At 42.7% G+C, this 18,499-nt stretch overlaps 1 protein-coding gene across 7 annotated transcripts in view; it reads left to right on the top strand.

Annotated features, from left to right (window-relative positions):
• The window catches only part of NIPBL (NIPBL cohesin loading factor), a 177,816-nt gene that overhangs the window by 112,960 nt on the left and 46,357 nt on the right, over window positions 1-18,499 (top strand). For all 7 annotated transcript variants that reach the window (XR_007505028.1, XM_049794610.1, XM_049794613.1 and 4 more), the window contains one exon: window positions 17,994-18,176. Coding sequence is in view for 6 of the 7 variants with exons in the window: in XM_049794610.1 (XP_049650567.1) it covers window positions 17,994-18,176 (183 nt within the window). In the remaining variant the exon portion in view is untranslated. The remainder of the gene's footprint in view (window positions 1-17,993; window positions 18,177-18,499) is intronic.

Below are 18,499 nucleotides of genomic sequence, written 5' to 3'. Positions count from 1 at the left end.
CCACAGTAATAACCCACTAAGCATCTTGCACGTGCATGCACCACCAGGTGGATCAAACATGTCAGAACTTTCTCTGAAGTTCTACAGAAAATTGTGCCAATTTTCAGAGAAAAAAAGGATATATTTCATGGCTTACAGAAAGAAGTTTATAATGATTCTTCTCAGCTGAAGTCTTTAAAGTTTCTCTTAAACTCTAAATTTAACTGGAATTTTATAAAAAACCCATCAGGTTCATAAGGCTAGAAGAGGAGCTGGCTGTCCCTCATGGCATTAGAATTATTTAAAGATATGTTGGGTTTGCAGAGGATCCATTTTAATATACACCTTGTCCATTTAGCCCTGATAAATTTTTTTTTTTCTCCTTTGAACAGGTTCACAGTTTGAAAAATGTTTCAGGCATTGTTTAGTCAAAAGCTGAAACCAAACTACATATAACGCCTTAAATCCTATTGTGGTTTAACCCCAGCCAGCAACTAAGCATCAGGCAGCCGCTCACTCGCTCCCCCCCCACACCCAGTGGGATGGGGAAGAAAATCAGGAAAAGACGTAAAACTCATGGGTTGAAATAAGAATGGTTTAATAGAACAGAAAAGAAGAAGCTAATAATGATAATACTAATAAAATTACAACAGTAATAATAAAAGGATTGGAAAGTACAAATGATGCACAGTGCAATTGCTTACCACCCGCCAATCGACACCCAGTTAGTCCCCGAGTGGCAATCCCCCGCCCCCACTCCCCCCAGTTTATATTTCTTGCTGGCTGGGCATGAGAAGCTGAAAAATCCTTGACTTTAGACTAAACATTACTTAGCAACAACTGAAAACGTCACTGTTATCAACATTCTTCTCATATTGAACTCAAAACATAGCACCAGCTACTAGGAAGACAGTTAACTCTATCCCAGCTGAAACCAGGACACCTATAGTCTAGGAAGATCTCATTTCTCTAGCATGCTTTTCACTGGTACGGATCATTCCTACTCACAGGGTTTTTTTAGGTAAGGTGTGTCCATTCTATCCCAGAAAGCATGTTGGGTTTTGTATGGGCATTGTACATACTCTCTGGGGTGTTTGTTTTTGGTACTAGTTTTTCAGAAGTAGATGTTGGATAAACTGGTATTGGTAGACAGCAGGGATTCAGCTATTGCACACTGGAGTCCTTTCTTGTGTTGATCTGTTACCAGTACAATAGGAGACATTTTCAACACAGTGCTTTGACTGGTGGCTGCTGTAGTTATTTCCCACTTTAGTCTTTGCCACTAAGGTAAATATTCTGATTCTTGCTCTCATAGCTGTTTTCTCTGAGTAGTAAGAGTGAGCTTCAAGTGTTACATATCTGGTTCTTAGCAGCAGTAATAAACTTCACCAAACCCCTAGTTTCATTGTATTTTGGTACATCCAAAATATGATGCTTTGTCCGTTTGGAGATTTAGGAGTGCATTGTTTAATTAGTTCATTTTTGAAAAATTACTTTGGCATATATAAGTGATAGAAATTTATTACCTAATTTGTCAGAGCAATTTGTTGTAAGTCTGAAACTGCCTTTGGTTTGTGGATGTGGATTCTTGATCAGGTTCCTCTTACTTCTGGGAATACCTAAGGCTATTTTGCATAAATAATTTTTGCAAGAGTGCATTGCAATATGTAAAACTATGGGCCAGCAATTTGTCTGACGTCTGTTACAATGTGCAATGCAGACCTGTTCATGTGTATAAGTATCTAAATATGGATGTTATTTCTTGGCTTATGTGCAGGGATATGTGCTCAAAATTTTTGGTTTCAATTTTCTTCTAAACAAAGGGTAAATTTGGCAAAATACAAATAGGGGAAAGCCTCACATTTGCTTCTAGTAAATAAATTTTTCTGTTGCTCGACATTTTCAGCTGTTTTAGGTGACTGGTTTTGTGTAAGAAAATTTAAACTGTTTACTTGAAATTTGGTATTTATTTTTGCTCCATGGGAACATTACCAATGAACAGAAAAGAAAAGGATCAGACCTTTTTTGTTCCTCAAATTACTGAACTGCTGTTTACATCAAATAAATGTTCCTTAAATATACAAACTGTTAATTATCTTCTGAGGAACTTTCCTGTAGTATTCTATATTAAAAGCTAAAACATCAGCAATCTTTTGTTGCTTATGTAATTAATTTACTTTGAAGAAGCAAAATGAGAGTAGCTTCATGTGGTATTTTCAATGATACAGGCTGAGAATGTTTCCATGATAGATTGAGGAAAAAGCAGATCTTCCTGATGTGCCTATAGTTACAGATCAAGTATAAATCATGGCATTTGTTTTGCTTATTCTCTGCAAAGGTCTTGGTTGTATTATATTGCTTATATAGGAGTTCTTTTATGAGAAGAAAAATTGAGATGTAATTTGATTTTATTTAATGAATGTCCTTTTTCTTAGGTGAGGCCCAATGGCTCAATTTTTAAATTAATCAGAATACATGGCTGGGAAAATGCATCAATCATAAATTTCAGATTCCCAACATCAATAGTAACAGAAAATTGCATGCTGTGTTTTGTAACTGTACAAAACACCTTAACTTTTTAATACAAAAAATTGAGTTGGCTTAAATTTCAATGCATATGTTCAAAAGCATTGACAGTGAAATCCAAAAGCAGTCCCCTGAGACTGATTCATAAAAGTAAGGGCGTTTGTGCAGCACTGCATTTATTTAAATTGCTGATCTTACTCCATTTTACTCTGAGTACTGCTATATTTTTTATGAAGTATCTTGTAGAACTAAACTGCTCTAGCCTCCTTTTATTGATTTTTATATAGACAAAAAGCCAATGAAGAGCAATAAGGAATAAAATAACTTGTGGCTATAGTTGCCACAGCAGTCAGATAGCTTGAGGAAATGATTGATACTGATGTAAACATGAGTTCTCTTGGCATCTTCGGAGAGTGTGTGTTGGGTATATTCCCCGCTCTCTGCCTGGATCTTTCAGGGTGCCCTTTGGAAATCTCTTTCCTCCATCAGAAAATGTTTCTTGCTACTGAGAGTATTTTGTACTGTTGTAAAATCCTTTTTGAATCTGTGCTGCTTAGCCATGGGCAATGAGAACCTCTACTGTATCATGGAATTATTCTGTTGCTGTGTCCAGATTCTTCTGTGACCCACCAACCTGGCTGCATCCTATTTTTCAAGGCCAGAGCTAAGGACTGGAATATAAGCAGGGAGTCTGAACCTCTTCTTTTGTTTAGCCCAAGGCTGGGACCCTTCCCTTTGTGCCAATATTGGGGCAGGTGAGGAAAAGTTATTTTGAAAGATATGTTCAAGCAGGTTCTATGGAATGATACAGGACATAGTTCTTCCTAACACTGTTTCTCTCCCTCCTGCCAAATTCGTTGTAGCAGGGACGCGTATGGGTGCAGTCCCCTGGGTGGTTGTGAGGGCATCTCAGTCTCCCACCCTCTTTCTGGTGCGTGTGTGTGTGTGAGCTGAGCTCAGGAGTTATCCTTTCATGGATATAGTCAAAAGTTGAGGGTGAGGCGCTCAATAGAGGGTTATATCCTGCTTATAGGGTGTAGCTGTATATCCTTAATAAACTTGAAGTCAGAGAATGGGAGAGGAAAGAGCAAAGCCACTGGAGTTAATGCACTACTTCTCACGTTATTTTCACGTGAAAATAACCATTCATGTGATGGTGTGTTTTTCAGCTGATGATGTGTTATTGAGATAAAAGTGGAACTTTTGTCTTATGAGCAGATGTACCTTCCTCATACCTTAAATTCCTCTTTGAGAAAAGGATTGCAATTTCCCTGTGTTTCCCCTTCTGTTCTTGAAACTTTCCGGGGCACAGAATTATTTGGAGGAGTGTGAAGCTGGTGAACAAGGGACCGTGATCACCAAGGATTCAGTGCACCATATAAAGAACATAGTGGACCATTTTAAGGGAGAGCCTGGTGGAAAGGATATCATTACATTTGCACACTGGGAGACAAAAATTTTCAACTTTAACCAGTAAGCTGTTCATCCGTCACAGGTAGTCATGTGGCCCTTTGCACTGTAGTGCTGCCTGAGTGCTATAATGTAACAATGCTTAAGTATTTTAAAAGAATGCTTATTTTCCAAACCTCTTTATAAAGTAGGGAAGTACTTCTATCCCCTCTTTTTTCTTATAGTTCTTTATCTAAAATAGAACCTTATCTGCATAAGTGGTTGTAGTAGAATTAATCTGTGAGTCTATGCTGCTGTAGTTACAATGACATGGCTTTCCAACAAGAAGGTGGCACTGTTGTTAGAGTAAGAGTGTATTTTACTTGATTTAGCACAGAGTAAGTTAGACAGTAAGCTGGTGATGCATAAGGGAGGAACATCCTCTATCAAATGCACAGAAAGGATATGTAAGGAAGGTGAGCTTGGCATCTCTGGAATAAGAGCAAGACTGGATATACTAGTCATTAGCAAAATAGGAAAGGTCCAGTACCAGGTAATGTCTTCTGTGACAAAAAAAGAGCAAGAGGACGGCAAAATTGAGCTGCAATCTGTAGATTTTTATTTTTAATGTCAATATGAAGATGTGTGGCAATTCATTAGTGTAGAAGTTCAAGAATGTGGGTAGTGGTTAAACTTAAATTTTGAAAGGCTGAGAAATGCAAAGTTAAGATTCATATCCTCACCCCGAACAAGTGTCACTGTTCCGTCTTAGACCCTTGTGTGTTCTTTTATATAATGTCTTGATAGTTGGAAAAAAGTTGCATTTTAAAATACAAGATATATAGAGAGATTACAAATAGGAAATTGCATAAACTGCAGTTTTGCTTATTGCAAACTATTAGCACGCAGAAATGGAAAAAAACAATATTTATGGGAGGCTAATTTATGCAAAAGACTTCATTAACATAAACCTCAGTTTTGAAATGAACTTCAGGAGCATTTTGTCTTCAAGCACTTGTTCTTTTGCCACAATAGATGCAGGTACAAACAGGCTGTTTTGATGTCACAAGTATTTTAAAAGTAACCATATAAGCAAACTGATATGGATTGTTTTGCTCTGTATTAACTGTATTGTATAATTATGGAAATAGCAATTCAGAGTCTGGGTTTCTAAATGTGTTTGAGTCTTGATGGCTTGTTAGTTCATATGAAATTGCACCAAAATGTATACAATACATCTGTTTTCCATAGTTTGGAAAGCAAAGATAAATCATTACTGAGAAGTAACAGAGTTTGTTAGTGCTGTTTTGATTTTATGGCATGAATGGCCAATCTGATCCTGGAAGGCTGACCTAAGCATCAGCAAGCATCATCCCCTTTTCCATAGCTGCTTGTCTGAAGTTGTTATGACAAGCCAGGTGAAACTAATGTGAACACACTTGTTTTGTCAAAAAATAATTGTGTTGTCCATATTGAATGGATCCAGTAAAAGTCCATAATGATGTTACCTTTTGTTTTTTTAATGTTCAACCTGTCTTGAAGGCATTCATCTGCTTGGATCAGGGAGATCTATTTGACTTGCAAATTGAGGGCAAAGTGATTTGGGATCCTTCTAAAGATTAGATATATGTAAATATTAGCTAAAGACTGTTCTATAAATTTGACACTACCCATCAAGTTATGAACAAAAAGCAATGCTTAACTTTGAAGCAGATCTGTGCCTTTCCATTCTTTTTTTAAGCCATATGTGAAGAAGGGAGATAGTTGTAGAAATGTTTCTACTAGAAATGGCAAAACCCTTTGAAAAGCTTTGCAGGTTAAAACAGAATATTGGAAGAAGCTTACAGACTAATTTATTTTTAGCTAAGATTCTCTGACTGATCTTTAGCTGCATTATATATTGTCAAGAACTGCTTGGTGGGAAAGCAAGTATCTTGATGGTCAGTTCATATTCAGCAATAGCCGAAGATTCTTGAATACCTTCTCTAAGGAATCTTTTGATAATGGTAATCAAACAAAAACAAGAACTTATTCTTCCTCCAGCAAGCAACTAGTATGTAAGTCGTGGACAGCATTGCATATGTGTGGAGAAGCACTGAAGAAGTGGCTCGTCATATATGCAGTTCTTTGAGATGAGTTGTTCTTACGGCTGTTCTGTGACTTGCCCTTCAGTTTTATTCATGTGGAGTTTGTTAGCATGCTGTTCTTTAGAGCAAGAAGAAGATTTTGTTATGATGGTACTTCTGGATTTTTTGTTTGTTTTAATAGTTGCAGCAGCTTTGAGAATATGTGTAAGTGATGTCTGAAGAACATTGTTGCCTGTAGTCCGTTTCAGGCATATTGTGTATGCTGATCACACACATTGCAAAAAAATGACTTATTCCATTGATGAGGACAGTTCTTCAGAAAGCTAATTTATTGGGGCATTCTTACTAACTTGTGGAGTAACTTCTTAGTAAAGCTATTTTCTCTTTATCTATTTAAAAAGCCATGCAAACTAGAGGTGAATGTAACTGATTGAAGGGGAAACACAAAAGTAGGTACCAAGTCTTAGCAAACTTATCAATGAAATTGAAAAAGTAAAGGTGATCGTACTTATTTTTGTAGATACTTTTGAAGGGGTTTGTGTTGTATGTTCTTTTAATTGTTTTCGAAAAGTATCCCATAAACTGAAAAGGCATTAGCATGGGTTTTATAACCTAATGTTTGTTGCCATATGACTGGATTCTTACAGTGAACTGGATTCTCTTAAGTATTTCTTTACTACCCTGAACAAATAAACAGTATCGTCGTTATAAAATATAGAGGCATAAAAGAAGGAATTTAGTAAGATGTGTCTAGTGAAGATTGGGTTGCCCTGACTCAACATAGCGTAAGTAGTAGAGTAAAAGAAATATTATCAAGCTCTTGACTGGAGTCCTGCAGTATATAATATCCCTGCAATTCTTCAGAAAGGGTGGGGAGTCCTTTTCCATGTGTATCAGAATGGTTACATGTGCAGTCACGCTTAACTCCTTTGTACTGCAAGAGTAAAACTCGGTTTAGATTTGGTTATGTACTCAGCAGTTAAGGAAACTGGGCGTGCGGCACACTTGCTCCAGGGAACATTGTGACAGAAACAAAAATTTTAAAGATAGCTTATAGAGAACTTTACAGTAATTCCATTTCTGTTCTCTTCTCTGCTGTTCCTTACTTGAATAGAGAAAGCTTTACATATTCCCTAATAAAAGAAATAAGAGTAAACTTACACTGTCGTCTGAAATATCTGTAACAGGAGAGAGTGCAATTCCAAGGATTAGTTGAATTTAGCACTGTAGACCATATAAAAATTGGAACTTTTGAGAAGGAAATAAAGATTTTTTTTCCCAAATATTTAAAGTAGTTATGATTGTCATCCAGTCAGCTGTTGATACACACAGAGGAACTGATCTGTCCATGCTACCGTATATCTGCCTATCTTCAATCAAGTGCCAAGCCTGCAAAGAATAATTATGTCACAGCAGCATGGTCAGCCACACAGTGAAATGTTTTCTAGCATTTTTGAAATCAGTGTCGAGAATTTAGGTAACTTTGGCAGATGGTGATTATCTAAGGATGGGAACTTATTGTGTTAAGTAAGAGTGACCACAGCATGGGGGAAGCAGGGACAACTTTTGCTCTCAGTTTTACTTTATAGATATTTCCCTACCTCAATTTGAAAACCCCAATATTTTAAGTTAAATCTTTTTAAAAAATGCATTTAAATGAGGTGACTTGCTGAATGTACTTGAGAATTACAGAAAAAATAATTCTCTGATCATTAGTTTCATTGCTTGTAGGCAATTTTGATGGATGTAGATATATGAGAAACCAGTAATATATGAGAACTTTTAAAAATCTTGTTGCTGGAAACTATTTTGCATATTAAGGCTGTTCTGATTTCAGTTAAAGATGTTTAAAGAAGAAGAGAAATAAAAAAAAGGAAAGTAGTTATCTTGGATTAGAAGATAGGATATTAGTGTAAAAATTGAAATAAATTTTAGAAAGTTATGTTAGTGATACAGTGAATGCAATTAAAAAGTTAATCCAGGATATTATTTTTTTGAGGAGTGTGTGTGTGTGTGTATAGCAACTGGTAGGTGATTTCCTCTCTTAAAAATACAGTATGATTTGGAAGGAGAGAGAGGCTTTCTCAACAAAGGTGTTTGTTCTGTTGTTGGAAAAAGGTTCATAGTTTAGTCCAAGAATCATAGAATCGTTTAGTTTGGAAAAGACCTTTAACATCATTGAGTCCAACCGTCAACCCAACACCACCATGCCCACTAAACCATGTCCTGAATTGCCATGTTTATGCATTTTTTTGAACACCTCCAGGGATGGTGACATCACCACTTCTCTGGGCAGCCTGGTCCACTTGTGACCCGCCACCAACTGGATTTAACTCTGTTCACCACAACCCTCTGGGCTCGTCCATCCAGCCAGTTTTTTTACCCAGCAAAGAGTACATTTAAGCCATGAGCCGCCAGCTTCTCAAGGAGTATGCTGTGAGAGACAGTGTCAAAGGCCTTACTGAAGTCTAGGTAGACAACATCTACAGCCTTCCTCTCATCCACTGGGCGGGTCACCTGGTCATAGAAGGAGATCAGATTGGTCAAGTAGGACCTGTCCTTCATAAGCCCATGCTGACTGGGCCCAATCCCCTGGTTGTCCTGCTCATGCCGTGTGAGCACACTCAAGATGAACTGCTCCATAATCTTCCCTGGTACCGAGGTCAGGCTGACAGGCCTGTAGTTCCCCGGGTCCTGCCTGCGAACCTTCTTGTAAACGGGAGTCACATTGGCAAGCCTCCAGTCATCTGGGTCCTCCCCTGTTGACTGCTGATAAATGATGGAGAGTGGCTTGGCAAGCTCCTCCGCCAGCTCCCTCAGTACTCGCGGATGGATCCCATCTGGTCCCATAGACTTGTGAGTGTCCAGTCAGCACAGCAGGTCACTAACTGTTTCTTCCTGGATTATAGGAGGTATATTATGCTCTCCATCCCTGTGTTCCAGCTCAGGGTGATGAGTACCCTGAGGATAACTGGTCTCACTATTACAGACTGAGGCCAAGAGGGTATTAAGTACCTCAGCCGTTTCCTCATCTTTGGTGGCAGTGTTCCCCTCTGCATCCAGTAAAGGATGGATATTCTCCGTGGCTCTCTTTTTGTTGTTAATGTATGTCGTGGTTTCAGCCCGGCCGGTAACAAAGGACCACGCAGCCGCTCGCTCACTCCTCCGCCCCCCTCCGGTGGGATGGGGAGGAGACGGAGGAGAGAAAAGGAAAAGAAACTGGAACCTCGAGGGTTGAGATAAAGGCAGTTTACTGGGACAAACACAAAAGAGATTACAACAACAACAACGGCACTAATGAAAAAAGGTATACAAAAAGAGTGATGCACAGTGCAACTGCTCACCACCCGGGACCCGACGCTCCGCCACTTCCCCCACCGAAAAAACAGAGACCACCCCCCGGCCCGCTCCCCATTTATATACTGGGCAGGATGTCACATGGTATGGAATAGCTCCTTGGCTAGTTCAGGTCAGCTGCCCCGGCTATGCCCCCACCTCCCAGGTTCCTGTAAAAATTAACTCTATCCCAGCTGAACCCAGGACATTATCCACCCCTTATTCTATACCATATACATCATGCCCAGATCTTACTTTTTTTTATTTTTTTCCAATCAACCACTACAACTATCCTTGTCTTATATATAAGTATATGGACTCCACCCCCTGACCTCGCACACACACACACGGTGTTCCTTTAGCCTATGGGCTATCCCTCTAATGTGTCCATCAATTTTGGGGCTCTATCTGTTGTAACAGTTCTTCAGGATAAGAGAGAGATGGTGTGAGATGTTGGGTTGTTGTACGCTGCCTCTGGAACTTGTGGCTAGTACATTTGGTGCAACTCATGCCCCTGGTCTGCAGGTCGAAGATGTTGATCTTGAGGAAATTGGTGGGTGCCAGTTCAAGTTCTATCGCTGTTGTACTTGGCTCAGTTTCAAAAGTCCATCCTGTAGTCATTTGGATAATTCTCACAATAATACCCTTGATATGGCATATAGACACTATAGATACAATGACATGCATTGGCAGGTTATTTAGCAGTTAAATATCATACAGCCCAATTCACTGGCTATTCTCTCCCAAAATCTAATCTCCCTGAGGTACACATCGAACCTCCCCATCCTTCTGCATCACCCACCAGGTGTACCCAGGTCCTTGAGCAAAAACAACCCCTTGAATGGGTTTGCTTCTGCTTGAGGGAGGACTAACCCAGACTGTCTTTCCTAACATACTCCTCATGCGCACTACAGGGACTTTATCCCCTTCTACAGTATGTGGATCTCTTGGTTGGGCGGGGCCAGCCCGATTGGCGGATCCTCTAGTATTAACTAACCAGGTGGCTTTTGTTAAATGTGTATCCCAATGCTTGAAAGTTCCACCCCCCATCGCTCTCAATGTAGTTTTCAGCAGTCCATTGTACCGTTCAATTTTTCCGGAGGCTGGTGCGTGATAAGGGATGTGATACACCCACTCAATGCCATGTTCTTTGGCCCAGGTGTCTACGAGGTTGTTTCGGAAGTGAGTCCCGTTGTCCGACTCGATTCTTTCTGGGGTGCCGTGTTGCCATAAAATTTTCTCTTCAAGGCCCAGGATAGTGTTCTGGGCAGTGGCATGGGACACAGGGTATGTTTCCAGCCGTCCAGTGGTTGCTTCCACCATTGTAAGCACATGGCACTTGCCTTGGCGTGTTCGTGGGAGTGTGATATAGTCAATCTGCCAGGCCTCCCACTGTTTATATTTCAGCCATCGTCCTCCATGCGACAGGGGTTTTTGCCGCTTGGCTTGCTTAATTGCAGCACATGTTTCACATTCATGGATGACCTGTGCGATAGTGTCCATGGTCAAGTCCACCCCTCGATCTCGAGCCCATCTATATGTTGCATCTCTTCCCTGATGGCCTGAGGTATCGTGGGCCCACTGAGCCATAAATAGCTCACCTCTACGTTGCCAGTCCAGGTCCACCTGAGACACTTCAATCTTGGCGGCCTGATCTGCCTGGTGGTTGTTTTGATGTTCTTCAGTGGCTCGACTCTTGGGTACATGAGCATCTACGTGACGTACTTTTACCACTAGCTTCTCTATCCGAACAGCGATATCTTGCCACAGTGCGGCAGCCCAGATGGGTTTACCTCTGCGCTGCCAGTTGCCCTTCTTCCATTGCTGTAGCCACCCCCATAGGGCATTTGCCACCATCCACGAGTCAGTATAGAGATAGAGCACTGGCCACTTTTCTCTTTCAGCAATGTCTAACGCTAGCTGGATGGCTTTCACCTCTGCAAACTGACTCGATTCACCTTCTCCTTCAGCAGTTTCTGCGACTAGTCGTGTAGGACTCCATACAGCAGCCTTCCACCTTCGATGTTTTCCCACAATGCGACAGGACCCATCAGTGAACAGGGCATATTGCCTCTCATTTTCTGGCAGTTTATTATACAGCGGGGCTTCTTCGGCCCGTGTCACCTCTTTCTCTGGCGGCATTCCAAAATCTTTGCCTTCTGGCCAGTCCGTGATCACTTCTAACATTCCTGGGCGACCGGGGTTTCCTATGCGAGCTCGCTGTGTGATCAGTGCGATCCACTTACTCCACGTGGCGTCAGTCGCGTGATGCGTAGAGGAAACTTTCCCTTTGAACATCCAGCCCAGCACTGGCAGTCGAGGTGCTAAGAAGAGCTGTGTTTCAGTACCAACCACTTCTGAGGCGGCTCGAACTCCTTCATATGCTGCCAAGATCTCTTTTTCAGTTGGAGTATAGCGAGCCTCGGATCCTCGATATCCCCGACTCCAAAACCCCAGAGGTCGGCCACGGGTCTCCCCAGGTGCTTTCTGCCAAAGGCTCCAGGTAGGGCCATTCTCCCCAGCTGCAGTGTAGAGCATATTTTTAATATCTTGTCCTGTCCGGACTGGCCCAAGAGCTACTGCGTGAACAATCTCCTGCTTAATCTGTTCAAAGGCTTGTCGTTGCTCAGGCCCCCATTTAAAATCGTTCTTCTTCCGAGTAACTTGGTAGAGAGGGCTTACAATTTGACTGTAATTTGGAATATGCATTCTCCAAAAACCCACAACACCTAAGAAAACCTGTGTTTCCTTTTTATTAGTCGGTGAGGACATAGCTGCTATTTTGTTGATGACGTCCACAGGGATCTGACGACGCCCATCTTGCCATTTTACTCCTAAGAACTGGATCTCCTGCGCAGGTCCCTTGACCTTACTTTCTTTTATGGCAAAACCAGCCTTCAAAAGGATTTGGATTATTTTCTTCCCTTTCTCAAAAACTTCTTCTGCCGTGTTGCCCCATACGATGATGTCATCAATATATTGCAGGTGCTCTGGAGCTTCACCTTTTTCTAGTGCAGCCTGGATCAGTCCATGACAAATGGTGGGGCTGTGTTTCCACCCCTGGGGCAGTCGATTCCAGGTGTACTGGACGCCCCTCCAAGTGAAAGCAAACTGAGGCCTGCACTCCGCTGCCAAAGGAATGGAGAAAAATGCATTAGCAATGTCAATTGTGGCATACCACTTAGCTGCCTTTGATTCCAGTTCATATTGAAGCTCTAACATATCTGGCACAGCAGCGCTTAGCGGTGGCGTGACTTCATTCAGCCCACGATAATCTACTGTTAGTCGCCATTCCCCATTGGATTTCTGCACGGGCCATATAGGACTATTAAAGGGTGAGTGAGTCTTGCTGATCACTCCTTGGCTCTCCAGTTGGCAAATCAGCTTATGGATTGGGATCAGGGAGTCTCGGTTGGTGCGATATTGTCGCCGGTGCACCGTCGTGGTAGCAATTGGCACCTGTTGTTCTTCAACCTTCAGCAACCCCACAACCGAAGGGTCTTGGGAGAGACCCGGCAGGGTAGACAGCTGTTCAATCTCCTCCGTCTCCAATGCAGCTATACCGAAGGCCCAACGGTACCCTTTTGGGTCCTTGAAATACCCCCTCCTGAGATAATCTATACCAAGGATGCACGGGGCCTCTGGGCCAGTCGCAATGGGGTGTTTATGCCACTCATTCCCGGTTAGACTCATTTCAGCTTCCAATACGGTTAGCTCTTGGGATCCCCCTGTCACACCAGAGATACAGATGGGTTCTGCCCCTTTATAACTTGATGGCATTAGGGTACATTGTGCACCAGTGTCCACTAGAGCCTTATATTCCTGTGGGTCTGATGTGCCAGGCCATCGAATCCACACTGTCCAGTAGACTCGGTTGTCCCTCTCCTCCACCTGGCTGGAGGCAGGGCCCCTCTAATCCTGGTTAGAACATCCGTTACTCACTTTCTGCACACGTAAATCGGAAGTCCCTTCAAGGGGATCAGAAATGAGATCAGCCCATCTACTGCGTCTGGGGGACTGCTCACGGGAAACTGGAGCAGCAGTTTTCCAAGAATTCTCTTTTCTGGTTGCTTTTTCTCGCAACTCCTGTACCCGTGCATCCAAGACTGAAGTGGGTTTTCCATCCCACTTCCTCATGTCCTCTCCATGGTCACGCAGGTAAAACCACAGGTTAGCCCGTCGAGTGTACTTTCTCTCTCCTCTCTCTTGGGCAGAGGAACGCTTACTCCCAATAACTGCGATGCGGGCCTGTACAGGTGAGGAGGAGGACAGATCCACTTTGAATTGCTGGAACTCTCGGGACAACTCCTCCACAGCTGAGACACAGGCCCGTAGGGAGGAAGAGAGACTCCCTTCGTATTGCCGGAGTTGGACAGCCAATTCATCCACCGTTTGTCCATAGCCTTCTCTCCAGGACATTACTGCCAATGAGTTGGCATAGGTTGGTGGTGCACTTCGTAGAAACTTCCGCCACATGGGTTGTGTGCATTGGACTTCATCTGGATCTGTGGGTGACTGCGCATTTTCTGGATCATTGTAAATCACCTCCAGCACGGCTAATTCTCTCAGGTACTGAATACCTCTCTCCATGGTGGTCCACTTGCCTTGGTGACATGTAACTTCATCCCTGAAGGGGTATCTTTCCTTTACACCTAACAAAAGTCGCCTCCAGAGGCTGAGGACTTGTGTTTTTCTCCCAATCGCCTTGTCGATGCCCCCTTCCCTAGACAGAGATCCCAGCTGCTTGGCTTCCTTACCCTCTAATTCCACACTACTAGCCCCGCTATCCCAGCATCGGAGCAGCCAGGTAACAATGTGCTCACCTGGGTGGCGGCTAAAATCTTTTCGCATGTCACGCAACTCACTCATGGATAGAGATCGGGTAATTATTTCAGGTTCTGCCTCTACCTCCTGTTCTCGCGATGACCCTGGTTCATCTTCATCTCTCGCTAAGCGAACTGATTTCTTTGTGTGTTTCTTTTTCTGTACAGGGGCGACTGATACTGGCACAGGCTGGTTCTCTGGTTCAGCTGCAGTGTCTGTCACCGGGGTAGGGGTAGTCATGGTACCTGTTGTCATGGTAGGGGCAGCCACGGTGCTTGTTGTCGGGGTAGGGGCAGCCACGGTGTCTGTTGTCAGGGTTTGGGTAGCCACGGTACATGTTGTCCTGTTTTCCATCTTTTCCCCCTTTTCCCCCCGAGGGTGCTGCATAATATCAAGCAGTGTTTGGTAGATATTGGCCAGAGCCCAGCACAGTGCAGCGAGTTGTATGTCTTTGGAATAGCCACAGCATTTTTCTTTCAAATATTCTGTCACTTCATAAGGGTTCTGTAGTTGTTCGGGAGTGAACTTCCAAGTCACTGGCGGTGAGAAGTTCTCTAGATACTTGCCCATATGCTCCCACATGCCGTGCCACCCATGAGTCTCCAGCTTTGGGGGAGATCTCTGAGTGGTACTCTTAAAGAGCGTTTTTGTAGCCCTAAACAAGACCTGAAACATATTCAGGAGGCATAGCACTAACAGCACACTGGCTTGCGCATCCCAAGGATATTCAAAATTCTCAAAAGCTGTTGTAATTAGTCGGAAGGAGAAGAGGGAGGTGAACGGACGGGGGGAGGTATCCCCCCCTAATTTCCCCATGGATTGGGTGTAATTACCAATAAAATCCGACAGAAGGCGCCCAAAGTATGGAAATGATATCACTGCCTCATACAGATACCAGCTTAACCTCATGACCAGTGATGTAATCATTTCATAAGTCGACATTGCCCAGTACAGCAAAATGATAATCCCAATCACTCTCCCAGAGATGAGATACGCAACTACAGGCAATACATAGAGCATATAAGAGCTTACAAAACGCCACCATGTAAACAAATGAAACAACATTGTGACTAACATCTATATATCTCAGAAATGCGTTTGGCAAATTTGTTCCAACACGCTCTGGCCAGATCTGTCGTTATCTCAACCCTTCTGCCCCACGTTGGGCGCCAAAAAGGACTGTCGTGGTTTCAGCCCGGCCGGTAACAAAGGACCACGCAGCCGCTCGCTCACTCCTCCGCCCCCCTCCGGTGGGATGGGGAGGAGACGGAGGAGAGAAAAGGAAAAGAAACTGGAACCTCGAGGGTTGAGATAAAGGCAGTTTACTGGGACAAACACAAAAGAGATTACAACAACAACAACGGCACTAATGAAAAAAGGTATACAAAAAAAGTGATGCACAGTGCAACTGCTCACCACCCGGGACCCGACGTTCCGCCACTTCCCCCACCGAAAAAACAGAGACCACCCCCCGGCCCGCTCCCCATTTATATACTGGGCAGGATGTCACATGGTATGGAATAGCTCCTTGGCTAGTTCAGGTCAGCTGCCCCGGCTATGCCCCCACCTCCCAGGTTCCTGTAAAAATTAACTCTATCCCAGCTGAACCCAGGACAATGTATTTGTAAAAACATTTTTTGTTGTCTCTTACAACAGTGGCCAGATTGAGTTCTAGCTGAGCTTTTGCCTTTCTAATTTTCTCTCTGCATGACTTAACAAGATCTCTGTACTCTTCCTGAGTTGCCTGCCCTTTCTTCCAAAGATGGTAACCTCTCCTTTTTTTTCCTGAGTCCCAGCAAAAGCTCCTTGTTCAGCCAGGCCAGTCATCTTCCCCAGCAGTTCGTCTAGTGGCTCATGAGAATAGCCTGGTCCTGAGCCTTTAAGACTCCCTTCTTGAATAATCTCCAGCCTTCCTGGACCCCTTTGCCTTCCAGGACTGTCTCCCAAGGGTGTCTTTCAAACAGTGTCCTGAAAAGGCCGAAGTTTGCCCTCCGGAAGTCCATAGTAGTGGTTTTGCTGACACACACACACACACACACACCATACACACACACCCCCCTCACCAAGGATCAAGAATTCTATCACTTCACAGTCGCTAAGCCCAAGATGACCTCCGACCATCACACCTCCCACCAGTCCTTCCCTGTATGTAAACACTAGGTCTAATGAGGCTCCTCCCCTGGTTGGCTCACCTACCAGCTGTGGAAGTTATCTTCCACACGCTCCAGGAACCTCGTAGGCTGCTTGCTCTCTGCTGTGTTGTATTTCCAGCAGACATCTGGAAAGTTGAAGTGCCCCATGAGAACAAGGGCACACAATTGTGAGACTGCTGCTAGTTGCTGTAGAATGTTTCATCTGTCTCTTCAACCTGGTTGGGTGGTCTGTAACAGACTCCCAGCACATTATCTGCCTTGTTGACCTTCCCTCTCATCCTCACCCATAAGCACTCTACCTTATCATCACAATCGTGGAGCTGTGTACAATCAAAACACTCCCTAAGATAGAGAGCCACCCCACCACCTCTCCTTCCTTGCCTATCCTTTCTGAAGAGCTTATAGCCATCCGTCGCAGCACTCCAGTCACAGGAGTCATCCCACCATGTTTCTGTGATGGCAACTAAGTCGTAGCTATCCTGCTGCACGACAGTTTCTAGCTCCTCCTGTTTATTGCCCATGCTACGTGCATTGGCATAGATGCACTTGAGCTGGACTATCAATTCCACCCCCACATTGGCATGCTACCCCCAGGCTCATCTCTGGTGAGCCTAGTTTTATCCCCATCCCCCTTCAAACCTCGTTTAAAGCCCTCTCTCTGAGCCCCACCAACTCATGATTGAGAATCCTTTTCCCCCTTTAAGATAGCTGGACTCCATCTGTTGCCAGTAGGCCAGGTGCTGTGTAAACCTCCCCATGATCAAAAATACCAAAATTCCACCAATGGCACCAGCCTCTCAGCCTCATGTTAATCAGGTGTGTGTGTAAGCTTCAAATCTGTGCAGTAGTTTGATAAATAAAGATAAAGCATCAAATAAACAAAAACCCCAAGAAATACTTCTGAATTAATTTGGTTTCTCTATGTCAGTTGTAAAAATGTTAACTACAAATCTTCTTAATTCTGACCTCATAAGGGTCTAATCGTAGTTTCAAAATGGAATGAGAATGGTGTGATGTTGTCTGCCTGTTTACCTCTCTGGAAAAGAAGCCCAATGAGGTCCAGCTAGCTGTTTGCCTATATTAAATAAAAATCTTTCAACTTTGCTTTGTAACAAAATCAAGCAAAAATTTGGGTTACATTATAAAACTACTAGTAGGAGCTAAAAAAAAATCTGAGGCAGAGGTTGGGTTGTCAATTTTTTGGCCTGTGTTTAGGGATAAGACCCCAGAGGTTCAGCCACAGATTGTCCCCACTTACTGGGAGAGGGAAGATTACTGTCTTGTGTACACTAAATATGAATGAGAATAAACAGAACTGTGTACGAGGCACAAAGAATCCTTAAATTACCTACATTTTTAGAAAACCTGTCAAATTCAGAGGATGAACTGAAATAAGACCAAATTTTGTGGAAATAGAGCAGGGATATGTTTTTACAAGAGAAGTTCACTGATTTGAATTTGTTTGTATTTATATGCCTGACAAAATATTTTATTGAAGGAGATGTGTATGCTATTTATTATTTTAATTTCTAATTGTAGCATGAACAATAAATGCAACTTTAAAAAGGGCTGTTGAATACATCTAACTGTGGTGTTATTAGTGGATATATTGTAAGCAGTTCCTGAGAAAGCATTGTAGTGTTGAGCTCTTATTTTTATCTTCAGGTTCATATTTGCTCTTCTTACTCTCCATTAATAGGTAGCATAGATCAGTCAGTGTTAAAAGAGTTGCCTCCTGAGCTCCTGGCAGAAATTGAATCCACCATGCCACTTTGTGAACGCGTGAAAATGAACAAGCGCAAACGTAGCACAGTTAATGAGAAACCAAAATATGCTGAAATCAGTTCTGATGAAGACAATGACAGTGAAGAAGCATTTGAATGTAAGTAGTACATCGTCTGCTCCTACTGCTAAAGAAAGCTAATATTTTGCTTTTACAAAAATACACACTTTTTTTTTAAGTTGGCTACCCTAAAACATATGAAAAGAAGTTTGCTGTCCTGACAACTACTTGGCCAAGAACCCTTTTTTTTCTTTTAAAAGAAAAACTACTTTATTTTAATTTGTCACTCAAGATAAAAAGCAGCTAGTTGTTAAATTTCTTTTCCTCATTACCTTATGGTAAGCCGCTGCCAGGATTTTGCATACAAAGATATGCAAAGAAAAATTTCAGTAAATAAATTTTAAATTATTCTTAGTTTTATT

Source organism: Accipiter gentilis, chromosome Z, assembly GCF_929443795.1.
Source record: "Accipiter gentilis chromosome Z, bAccGen1.1, whole genome shotgun sequence".
Lineage (NCBI taxonomy): Eukaryota > Metazoa > Chordata > Aves > Accipitriformes > Accipitridae > Astur > Astur gentilis.
Note: the sequence above shows the minus strand (reverse complement) of the source record. Positions and strands in the feature narration are given on the sequence as shown.